The 12,911-nt window shown below is 42.1% G+C and overlaps 1 protein-coding gene across 1 annotated transcript in view; it reads right to left on the bottom strand.

Moving 5' to 3' along the window:
* Nucleotides 1–12,911, bottom strand: part of LOC125450514 (protein dopey-2-like) — a 72,504-nt gene that overhangs the window by 43,601 nt on the left and 15,992 nt on the right. Inside the window, 4 exon segments of the mRNA XM_059649992.1 lie at nt 120–341; nt 7,272–7,380; nt 11,071–11,190; nt 11,564–11,678. Of these exon segments, the coding sequence (XP_059505975.1) occupies nt 120–341; nt 7,272–7,380; nt 11,071–11,190; nt 11,564–11,678 (566 nt within the window).

The raw sequence follows: 12,911 nt of genomic DNA, 5'->3' as shown, positions 1-12,911 counted from the left end.
TCTGCTCTTTCTTTAGGTGTGGCCTTGTAGGTCCATTCTGGTTGAGAGGAGCCAACTTTCAGAAGCCTGGGATCAGACTGTGGACCTTGCTGGTGGCTCCTCCATCATCACAACCTCACCTCAGCTGGTTTCCTGTGATCCAGCTCAGTTTCTTGTTCACTCTGCGCCTCAACTTCCATGAATGCTGCAGGCAGCTGAATTCTGCTGAGAACCTTGTAGCACATCTTCAGACACTTGGTGAGCTCCTGAAGACTCAGGCTTTCCATGTGCTCCATCGAACATTGAACAATGTGGCACAGCATTTGTGGAAGGTACTGGGTCTGAATTTCAGAATACAGCTCCTGAAGACAACCAGGAATAGGTGTTATTAAAAATAACCCATTATAGGTAATAATAAAATCCACAAGACATTTTCCCCAACACCAATGCAAACACAGGATTAGAAATTCCAGAGCAATGTTTGATTATCTCCAAACGCAAATCAAGTAAAGCTCCTAAATATTTACAGTACCTACACTCCTACAGGATTCATCATCAGATTGCTTTTTCCACCCTCTGTTCTCTCCTATCGAACCTGCTATTGAAGATGCATATTTTACAAAGTTACAGAATGATCCAACTATGAAATAAAAAAGTCAAACATTAACGAAAGTCTTGATACTCAAAAGAATCACCTTTGCACTGGATAGGTTGCACAGGAGATTGACCATGATGTTGCCTGGGTTGGGACATTTAAGCTATGAAGGATGTTGGACAGGCTCAGGTTGTTTTCTTTACGGTAGGCTGAGAGGGGACCATAAGACATAGGAGCACAAGTTAGGCCATTCAGCCCATCGAGTCTATTCTGCCATTTAATCATGGCTGATAAGTTCCCCAAACCCATTCTCCTGCGTTCTCCCCATAACCCTAGATCCCCTTGCCAATCAAGAATTGATCTATCTCAGCCTTAAAATGTACTCAATGACCTGCCCTCCACAGCCTTCTCTGGCAGTGAATTCCATAGATTCACCACTGTGGTTGAAGAAGTTTCTCCTTATCTCCGTTCTAAAAAAAGTCTTCCCTTTAGTCGAAGGCTGTGCCCTCGGGTCTGAGTCTCTCCTACCAACGGAAGCATCTTCCCAACATCCACTCTGTCCAGGCCATTCAGTATTCTGCAATTTCAATTATAGCCCCTCTCATCCTTCTAAACTCCAACGAGTATAGTCCCAGAGTCCTCAAACATTCCTCATATGTTAAGCTTTTCATCCCTGGGGCCATTCTTGTGAACATTCTCTAAACCACTCCAGGGCCAGTACATTTTTCCTGAGACATGGGGCCCAGAACTGCACACAATACTCCAAATGCGGCCTGACCGGAGCCTTACAAAGCTTCCGTAGCACATCCCTGCTTTTATATTCAAGTCCTCTCAAAATCAATGCTGACATTGCATTTGCCTTCCTGACTACTGACTCAACCCGCAAGTTTATCTTGGGAGTTCTAGTCCAGAATATTCCCAAGTCTCTTTGCACTGCAGATTATTTTTCCCACATTTAGAAACTATTCCTCTATTCTTCTGACCAAAGTGCATGACCTCACACTTTCCAACATTGCACTCCATCTGCCACTTTTGTGCCCACTCTCCTAACTTGTCCAAATCCTTCTGCAACCTCCCCACGTCCTCAATACTACCTGTCCCTCCACCTATCTTCGTATCATCTGCAAACTTAGCCAGAATGCCCTCAGCTCCTTCATCTAGATCATTAAAATGCACGAAGTGAAAAGTTGTCGTCTCAACAATGATCCTTGTGGAAAACCATTTGTCACCAGATGCCATCTTGAGGAGGACCCTTCTAGTTCCACTCTGCTTTCTGTCTGACAGAAAGCAATCTTCGATCCTGATTAAATAGTGTACAAGATTCAGGGGGCATGGCCAAGGTGGAGAGAAAGCAGCTATTCCCCTTAGTTGGAGGGGCAGTAATAAGCAAGCAGAATGTTAAAAGGCAAAAAGGCAGGAGGTTTAGAGTGATGGAAAATAAAAACGCAGTGGCAGACAAAGGGTTAAATCTTAGTGATCAGTAGGATGATGTACTGAATTATGGAATGTTGCAATAATCAATGAAATGCTGTACAATGAAACGTTAACAGAATGAGGTGCTTGAACAGGTCAAGGGAGTGTAGAACAATGGAGTAGGCTAGGCTAGCCATTAACAGCAGCTTAATTAGGTTGACTAAAGCATGTAACTTAGAAGCAAGGACTAGCAAGATGTAATGGGGTCAACCCGAGGCGAAAGGCCATTGTGGCAGATGTAGTAATAAATAATCATTGTATTAATTTGAAGAAGAAACGGCCATAGTGGCAGAGACAGAAAGATAACAAATTAACAGCATTGATTTGCTACCTAAGTGTAGAAAGATAAACCCTACTGACATTATTGGGCTTGCTGGCAACCTGAGAAAGAGCATGATAACTGAAAATGCATAAAAGGATAACAAGCCACTTTCTGATTGTCACAGCTTTTGTTTGCAAATAAAAGTTTAGCTTCCTGAAGAATTCTCCGCGTCTCCTGGTAGCTTCTCCACTACAAGAGCAGATTTCAGGAAAACTCTTTTCACTCAGAGCGTCCGGAATACATTTTCTGGGAGGGCAACAGAGGCAGAAAACCTCAACTTTAAACAAGAAAAATATCTGGATGTGTCACGACATTCAGGATTATGAGCAAAATGCTTGAAAATCGGAATAGTCTAGATGGGGTCATCATAGACTTGATGGACTCGAGGATCTCTTCTGCACTTTACGGCTGACTCCAGAAGCTTCCCAAACCCCACATCATTTAAAATGGTCGAGCTTTACAAATGAGTTATTACGGCCATTGTGGATGCTTTCATATTAATAAAGTCACAAAAAGAGAACAGACTGGTCGTACCTTCTGAAGACAAATCCACGGAGGAAGTCAATGTAAGCACAGAAACAAAGAATTACTTGGACAATAGTTTTCTTGGCTGCACTTGTTCAAGTCTAACTGGTTTGCTAATTGTTCCTGTGGAAAATTCTTTCAAGTTTATTTTCAGTGAAGGATACATCGAGCAAAGGCTAAACAACTCCAAGTGGGAGGTAAAAGAGGACAAAGGTAGAAAATCATACTGTACCTGGTTTAGGCATTACAAAATCAAAAAGGCACATCAAATTTACTTGTTACCTCGCTCCAGCCAAATGCAGACAGGCAACGTGCATTTTGCAAGCATCACCATTATTATTTTGGTCTAGAAGACCAATAATGTCCGAGTTGCTATGTAGACTGCTACCCAGGAAACAAATCAGCAATTTATGAAAATATGATGTTGAGAACTGTAGTGGCATCACAACAGAAAAAGCAATGACACCAAATCAGAGAACAACGAAAGACCTGCATGTTTCTTCCATTCTGTTTTTAGCCAAAGTTTATTTCCTACCCCACCCCACCCTACCTTTGGACAGTTACTGGCCTGAGGTGCACAAGCTTTGAAATACGATGATCCTGACAAAACATTTTTGGTAAAACATAACTATGTAAAAACATTGTAAAGACACACACAATCACTTTAACTGTATGCATGACAAAACGCACTCTGATAAATTTAGAAAGGAGCATTAGTCAAAGTCATACAAATATAAATAGTTTAGAGGTATGCCTGGAATCCTTCATTCAATGGCCGTAATAACTCATTTGTAAAGCTCGACCATTTTAAATGATGTGGGGTTTGGGAAGCTTCTGGAGTCAGCCGTACAGTGCAGAAGAGATCCTTCAGTCCATCAAGTTTATGATGACCCCATCTAGACTATTCCGATTTTCAAGCATTTTGCTCATAATCCTGAATGTCGTGACACATCCAGATATTTTTCTTGTTTAAAGTTGAGGTTTTCTGTCTCTGTTGCCCTCCCAGAAAATGTATTCCGGACCCTCTGAGTGAAAAGAGTTTTCCTGAAATCTGCTCTTGTAGTGGAGAAGCTACCAGGAGACGCGGAGAATTCTTCAGGAAGCTAAACTTTTATTTGCAAACAAAAGCTGTGACAATCAGAAAGTGGCTTGTTATCCTTTTATGCATTTTCAGTTATCATGCTCTTTCTCAGGTTGCCAGCAAGCCCAATGATGTCAGTCGGGTTTATCTTTCTACACTTAGGTAGCAAATCAATGCTGTTAATTTGTTATCTTTCTGTCTCTGCCACTATGGCTGTTTCTTCTTCAAATTAATATAATGATTATTTATTACTACATCTGCCACAATGGTCTTTCGCCTCGGGTTGACCCCATTACATAATGCTAGTCCTTGCTTCTAAGTTACATGCTTTAATCAACCTAATTAAGCTGCTGTTAATGGCTAGCCGAGCCTACTCCATTGTTCTACACTCCCTTGACCTGTTCAAGCACCTCATTCTGTTAACGTTTCATTGTACAGCATTTCATTGATTATTGCAACATTCCATAATTCAGTACATCATCCTACTGATCACTAAGATTTAACCCTTTGTCTGCCGCTGCGTTTTTATTTTCCATCACTCTAAACCTCCTGCCTTTTTGCCTTTTAACATTCTGCTTGCTTATTACTGCCCCTTCAACTAAGGGGAATAGCTGCTTTCTCTCCACCTTGGCCATTCCCCCTGAATCTTGTACACTATTTAATCAGGATCGAAGATTGCTTTCTGTCAGACAGAAAGCAGAGTGGAACTAGAAGGGTCCTCCTCAAGATGGCATCTGGTGACAAATGGTTTTCCACAAGGATCATTGTTGAGACGAAAACTTTTCACTTCGTGCATTTTAATGATCTAGATGAAGGAGCCGAGGGCATTCTGGCTAAGTTTGCAGATGATACGAAGATAGGTGGAGGGACAGGTAGTATTGAGGACGTGGGGAGGTTGCAGAAGGATTTGGACAAGTTAGGAGAGTGGGCACAAAAGTGGCAGATGGAGTGCAATGTTGGAAAGTGTGAGGTCATGCACTTTGGTCAGAAGAATAGAGGAATAGTTACTAAATGTGGGAAAAATAATCTGCAGTGCAAAGAGACTTGGGAATATTCTGGACTAGAACTCCCAAGATAAACTTGCGGGTTGAGTCAGTAGTCAGGAAGGCAAATGCAATGTCAGCATTGATTTTGAGAGGACTTGAATATAAAAGCTGGGATGTGCTACTGAAGCTTTGTAAGGCTCCGGTCAGGCTGCATTTGGAGTATTGTGTGCAGTTCTGGGCCCCATGTCTCAGGAAAAATGTACTGGCCCTGGAGTGGGTTCAGAGAATGTTCACAAGAATGGCCCCAGGGATGAAAAGCTTAACATATGAGGAATGTTTGAGGACTCTGGGACTATACTCATTGGAGTTTAGAAGGATGAGAGGGGCTATAATTGAAATTGCAGAATACTGAATGGCCTGGACAGAGTGGATGTTGGGAAGATGCTTCCATTGGTAGGAGAGACTCAGACCCGAGGGCACAGCCTTCGACTAAATCTATCGCAAAACGTTCATCCCAGTCAGTGAAAGTGTGGTAGCGAAATACGCTATTGCACAAAGATGATTGAAACTGCAATCCGAAGAAAATGTGAAGAGTCTACTGAAGGGATTTAGATACATTGTGTGGGAAAACATCTGGTGGGCTAAGTTATAATGCGAAGAATAGGAAAGACTCTGCAAACGTCTGTGAAATAGACAGACCTTGGTGTCCTCGTACACAAATCACTGAAGTTGGTATGCAAGTGCATCAAGTTATTAGAAATGCATGCATTCCCTTGTCATTTATTTCAGGGGGAGTGGAATAGTAAAGTAGGGAAGTTTTGCTACAGTTATAGAGTGCATTGGTGAGTCCTGATCAAGAGTACTGCATATGGCTTTGGCCTGCTTAAAAGGATATAATTGTGTTAGAAAAGGTTAACTCACCTGATTCCCAGGTTGAACGGGGTTGTTTTGGCAAAGTTGGAGCAGGTTGGGCCTATACCCCTGTGTTTTTAAAGAAAGGTGATCTTATCGAAGCATAGAAGATGCCAAGAGGAACTGACTAGTTGGATGCCAAGAGAAATGATTCCAGAACCAGGGGACAAATTCTTAAGTAGGAGATCTCTAACTTGTAAACTGAGGGAAAAGGAGACAAACGATAACGAAAGGTGATTGTTCTTTATGAGTGTTATTAGTCCGTGGAGTTCTCTTTCAGCACACAGAGAAGACTGGGTCATTGAATGTGGTCAAGGCAGAGTTTGATAGGTTACTTAGATTATTGATAGTAAATAAAACTGAGTTCTGAGCTGGGTGGGGTGGGGGAGCAGACAGAAAAAGAGGAATTAAAGACTCAAAATCAGATCAGCCATAAACATAACGAATGGTAGAAACAGGCTCAGAGGGACGAATGGTCTACTTCTGTTCCTATCTTCTATTTCAATCTTATAGAATGGAAAGCAGCCTCACAAAAGGACCAAGGGCCAATTCCTGGTTCTTAATTTTTGTTTTGTTTTTAATGGATTGGTGCAAGACACTTTTCCTCCCATGGCTCTGAATGTTAATTCAAGTAATATCCAATTCCCTTGCACAAGAGTTGTAATTCCATCACCTTCCACAGCATCATAACTTTCTGGTTACGATGGAGTTCTGTATGCTGCACAATCAGCTGTTTGGTCCTAGTTGTTCTGGCCAATATTTGTGGAGCCATGGCACAACTGTAACATGAGTGGACTAACAACCCAGATTCCCAGAATAAATCTTTTGGAGACATGGGTTCAAATCCCATCATGGTAGTTGGTGAAATTTGAACTGAATAAACACCTGGACTAAAAAGACACAGTCTAATGGTGACCATGTAACCACTGTTGATCTGGTTCATGAATGTCCCTTAAGGGAAGGAAATCTGCCATTCTTACCTGGTCTGGACTACGTGCAACTTGAGAGCCACAGCAATATGGTTGACTCTTAAATACCCTTCAAGCGATTGGGGTATGGGTAATAAATGCTGGCCTCGCCAGTGACGCCAACATTCCATGAACAGCAAAAAAAAGCAAACAGACAATCCAAGGGGCCGACTATCACATGACCTCCAATGCAACAACCTTAAGTATTTTCCTGACTTTAGAGTGCACTTTGGTACATCCAAATGCCATGAAAGATGTAGCACACGTGCATGTTTTCTTTCACTAATCTTAAAACAAATTACATTAGAGACCAACTATTACAACATGGGACACATGATGTAAGAAAACAACCTAAGGGACAAATTTGAATATGAGTGTTTTAAAGTTCTTTCCAGACTGAGAAAACATTAAGTAGATAATACTGATTTACCAGTGGAATGACTTCCAAGAGGAACACGAGCAGACAGCAGAGCTCTTGAACAGTTGCAGGAGAACTTGGACTGTCGTCCACCATATGATTTACTGGTCGAGATCGGTTCCTGTAAACCATAGAACATCAGTCACCATTTTGCATGTAATTTCAACTAATGACTCACCATTTCATAGACAAGAGCTTCAAACAGTAGTTTGGAACGTGCTTCAATCGCACACAGTTACGAGTTGGCAGTTATTTATTTCAAACAAACAGAACAGAGTGGGAAAACATCAGACGACATCAGAAGTTTCAACAGTTCACAAATCCAAGGTTTTTATGCCATTTTACAACCCACGCTGCCAAGGAGATCTGCCCCACAAGTGAAACACAGAAACCAAACACTTAGGGAAAGAGAGGCAGATTTATTTATGCCCTGTATATAGGCATTGCTGGCTAGGCTGGTATTTCTTGCCCATTCCTAATTATAGAAAGGGCAATTAACACATGCATATAAAGCAGGTTCAGGAACAAATTCTTTCCAGCTGTTATCAGGCTGTTGAATAGACTCTTGCCTCAAATAATGTAACCTGTATGCTTCCAAGTCTTTTTGATCTGTACATCCTTTCCTGGCTGTGATCGGCACGTACCGGGCGTAAAACAAAGCTTTTGACTATATTTCGGTACACGTGACAGTGAATCAAAATCAAATCAAATCTGCAGACATGGAGGTCAGACCAGGCAAGGACGACATATTTCCTTCTTGTTTTAGAAAAGGGAAAGAAATTAAATGAACCAAGTTAGGGGTAGAGTGAGGTTGGGGTGACGACAATCAACACGGCCACCATGAGACCAGCTTTTTGTTCCAGATTTCTATTAGGTTTCATGGCAGGTGGTGACATTTGCCTTCAACCAGAGATTGTGGATTACTATTCCCATGGCCTTAGCACCATGCCACAGTACACGCTGCCTTTAAACGATACATAAACAAGCAATGATGCTCCAGTATTTTTAATGCTTGACAGCATTCCCTTGCCCTGTAAAATTTCAATAGGTTTGTACAACAAGTGACATTACTTACACATGTATGAAGTACTGTAAACTACTTGACCACAGAGTTAAGGCTGGAAAGTGAGAGGAAACTCATTTTCAGCTGGTAGGCATTAGCTTCATCTGCCTGAATACCACGAGCTCCTCTTTACCACAAAGTCCAAGCATTCATTCCCCAGTGGGCTAAACAGTGGTTAGCATTGCTATCTCACAGCACCAGGAAACCGGGTTTGATTCCAGCCTTGGACGACTGCCCGTGTGGAGGTAGGTAGATTGGCCATGCTAAATTTACCCATGTAGTCTCCAGGCTCAGTGGGTTAGCCACGGCTAATGCAAGGTTGCAGGGATATTGCGGGGGGGGGGGGGATGCTCTTTACAGGGTTGGTGTGGATTCAGTGGGCAGAATAGCCTGCTTCCACACCCGCAGGGATTTTATGATTCTATTGAGCTTTGATGCTCAGATCCCATGCACCCTGTATCATTAGATTTTCTTTTGCATCTACAACCCCCTACCTCAGCCTTTGAAACCATTACTCATGGTCGTTGTCTTCTCTAGCTTCAGTATTCCAATATCGTTTCCGTAAAACCAGAATGGCACAAGGAAAATGAATGACGGAGTGGAAAATGGGCGAAATAGGTCTCACAAAGGCTTTTGAACTAGCCAGGAGGTTCAAAGCAAAGATACCAAACAGAACAGACTGTGTGGCATTAGGCTGGAACACCAATGGTGCTATGTGAAGGGGAAAGGCACAAAATTGGGACAAATGCCTGCGATTGGAGGATGCAGGCAGACAGGGTGCAGGACTCAAGCAGATGGCAGAGAAAGGTTTCTACGAGACCAATAGTGGGATTTGAAGATAAGAATGGAGGATTTGATGCTGAACACTAAATACTGCCAATGCTTGAAATCTAGAATGAAAACAAAATGCCGGAGAAGCTCAGGAGATCTGATAGCATTTGCTCAGGGATAGGGTCATACATCACGGAAACTGACCCTTAAGTCCAACTGGTCCACTCCGACTAAGGTTCCCAAACCAAACTCATCTCGCTTTGGCCCATATCCCTCCAAACCTTGCCTATTCATATACTTGTCCAAATGTCTTTTAAATAATATAACCGGACCTGGATCTAACACTTCCACTGACAGCTCATTCCACACACCAACCGCCCTAAAATAAGCTTGCCCCTCACGGCCCTTCTAACTCTTTCCCTTCTCACCTTGAAAATATGCTGCCTTGTTTTGAACTCACCAACCTTGGGGAAAAGACCTTTGCTACTCACCTTATCTATGTCCCTCACAATTTTATAAATGTCTATAAAAAGGTCACCTCCTCAACCTTCGAGGCTTCAGTGAAAGAAGTCCCAGCCTATCCACCCTCTCCTTATAACTCACTCTTCAGCCCTTCAATATCCTGGTAAATCTCTTCTGAGCCCTCTCCAATTGAGTTCAATATGACTTGTCTTCAGACCTGACAAGGGGTTGGAAAATGGTGTTTTGAATACTTTTGACACAGGCAGATGAGGAGTGAGGGGAAGAGATGGTGTGAAGGCCCAGTGCAAAAGACAAAAGGGATTGCTCATCAAGGTGAAAGAGAAACGTAAAATGGATGTCAATTACAATGTGAACAGGAGAAAGGGGTTCCCTTCTACTATGAGCAAAGTAAACAAGGCACAAATTGTTTGGGAAGGAGTGAGGGGAAGAAAAGAATAGAAGAGTGTAAAGCAGAACCTGACTGCAGAACATCTGACGTTTTGCAATTCAATTTTGAGTCCTAGCTGTAAAATGCCGAAGCAGAAAATGAGGTACTGTTCCTCATGCTATTGTTGCACTTTTTTGGAACATTAAGAACAGAATTGAAGCACTGTCATTGTGGGACTTAAGGCTAGGGTCAGAGAGGCAGGACTTTTAGATGAATAGCCATTAGCAGCATTTTGGACAAGTGGAAGTACACAGAACATGAGACCACCAATTAGTCAGCAATCACTATTAATGACACCTTCTATATCAAGATGAGACAGGCAGAGAGAACAGAGGAGCTGCTCCTTCAGGAATGGCAGCAAATGGCCCATAGAGTGTAATACACAATGCCAGATGGAAAAGTTTAAGGAGATGTGCGAGGGAAGTTGTCTTTACTTACACAGAGAGTGGTAGGTCCCTAGAATGCACGGCCAAGGGAGGTGGTAGATGCAGATATTACAAAGTTCAAGAGGCATTTCGACAAATTAACAGGCAGGGAACTGAGGGATACAGGCCATATGGAGGGAGATGGGTTAGTTTAGAGCAGCATTGTGGTCGCTCAGACACAGTGGCCCTATGCTCTCCTGTTTTATGTTGTCGTATATCTGCAAAGCGGCTCAGGATCAAAGTTGCGAAGGTTCAGGCTCTGCAAGAGACAGTGCTTGCGTGGATGGATATAATAAAGTGGCAGTAAACAAGCAGAACACAAACGGTATTCAGACGGCGCAAGACAGATTACATGTGTACGCAGAAGGGTCACTGGACCAGAAACGTTAACTCCGATTCTTCCTTCACACAGGCTGCCAGACCTGCTGAGCTTTTCCAGCAACTTCATTTTTATTACACGTACGCAATGGGAAACTTCAACAAACAGTAATTATATCTGTAGGTATTGAATCACAGATAAGAACAAAGGGCCCTCCACCATCCATCTCACCAGAAAACCTTACAGCAAAATCAAAATGAGACTAAGGGGCCAAAGCACCAAGCCAACATCTGTCTCATCAACAGTGGAGTCCCCGATTTTACCTGACACAGTCTTCAAAAAGCCTTGTTAAATAATCCCACAGGTAGTCCGTGCTGAGTGAGCTGATCAACACGTTCACCGTCTTTATTACTTCGGAAGCATTTTTATTTTCTTTCATTTTGCTGAGGAGGGAAAAATAAACAATTCCATCATGACACCGAGGGGTTTACAGCATCAATTTGATAGAAATACCAGAAACTCTCTCAGGGGAAAGAAGAAAGGACAGAGTTTAGATATTACCCTTTATCCTAAAAACTGTAAAGCAAGCTAAGTCAAAGATGAGTGAGAGAGAGAACCGTCAAGATTGAGAAAGATGCAAGTTTCCACGGACTACAAAAATCAGGCAGCAATCCCAATCAAAATAAATGCAAAACATTAACACAGGATGTAGTTTGAAAATATTGGACTGAGAGTCAAACAGACACCAGCTGATACATTCTCAGTTTTATTTTTGAAGTTCATCTATTCATATTCTAGCAGATGTTTTGTCTGTACCTTATAAGCAGACTTTCATTCTGGTTTGATTGGATATCAGAATCGAGCATTTCTTTGCAGATGGAGTAGAAAGCTCTGATAACTTCCAGCAGCAAATCCCCAATGACTTGAGGGCCTATAAAAGACAATAAGTGCTATGACCAACAGCCTGCTCTCATCACATCTGAATACAAGGGAAGGAGATGGCCTGGTGGTATTATTACTGGACTATTAATCCAGAGACCAGGATAATGTTCTGGGGAGCCAGGTTCAAATTCCATCATGGCAGGTGGCAGAAATTTGAATTCAATAAAAATCAAAATCTGGAATTAAGAATCTAACAATGACCATGAACCCACTGGCAGTTGTTAGAAAAACCACCTGGTTCACTGATGTGCTTTAGGGAAGGAAACTGCAATCCTTACCTGGTCTGGCCTACGTATGAATAGAGACCCATGGCAATGCAGTTGGCTCTTAACTGCCTGCTAGGCAATTAGGGATGGGCAATAAATGCTGGCCTGGCAAAGTCCTCATCCCATATATGAATGTTTAAAAAACACAAGTCAAAAAGGATGGAGAGGTATTCATCCCAATAATCCCAACCTACAGGGAAACTTCATTACATACTAAACAAATATTGTTATCTCCTCTTAATCACAGAAGTGTCATGTTATAAGAGGCTAAAATTCAACCCACGTCTACACAAGCCATCTGACATTCTCCTGCCTATTCCCCCATTAGCTTTGTACATTGTAAATACAAACAAAAAGAAAAACAAGCAAACAAAAAGAACAACCAAACAAAACCATCCAATGCCCTCTAATACCTCAGTTGAACCTGCCTCCACAACACCTGTGAACAGAGATTTTCAGACCCAACACACTCCCGGTGAGAAAGAGATAACCAAGTGTGGAGCTGGATGAACACAGCAGGTCAGGCAGCATCTTATTCATCCAGCACTACACCTTGTTATTTTGGATTCTCCAGCATCTGCAGTTCCTATTGTCTCTGATACACTCCAGGTGAAAATATTTTTCCTCACACGGTATTTACAAATTGCTTTAAATTTAGAACTTCTCACTCTTGATCTTTTTACTAACTGGGAAAATTTCTCCTCATCTAAACAGTGTGCAGGATTTTGAAAACTTCCATCGGATCTCCCGTTAGCTAACTTCTCTCCAAGAACGCAGCCCCAATTTCTTCAATCTCCCTTCGTTACTGAAGTTTCTCACCCCGGAACCATTCTTGTAGATCTCTTCTGCAATCAGTCCAATGTGTTCTCATCATTCATAAACTATAAACCCATAACTGCATATAATACTCCAGCTGAAGCCAAACAAATCTCATTAAATTCCAGCATAAATGTCTT

The sequence above is a fragment of the Stegostoma tigrinum genome, chromosome 12, assembly GCF_030684315.1.
Source record: "Stegostoma tigrinum isolate sSteTig4 chromosome 12, sSteTig4.hap1, whole genome shotgun sequence".
Taxonomy (NCBI): domain Eukaryota; kingdom Metazoa; phylum Chordata; class Chondrichthyes; order Orectolobiformes; family Stegostomatidae; genus Stegostoma; species Stegostoma tigrinum.
This window is presented reverse-complemented; position numbering and strand designations above follow the sequence as displayed.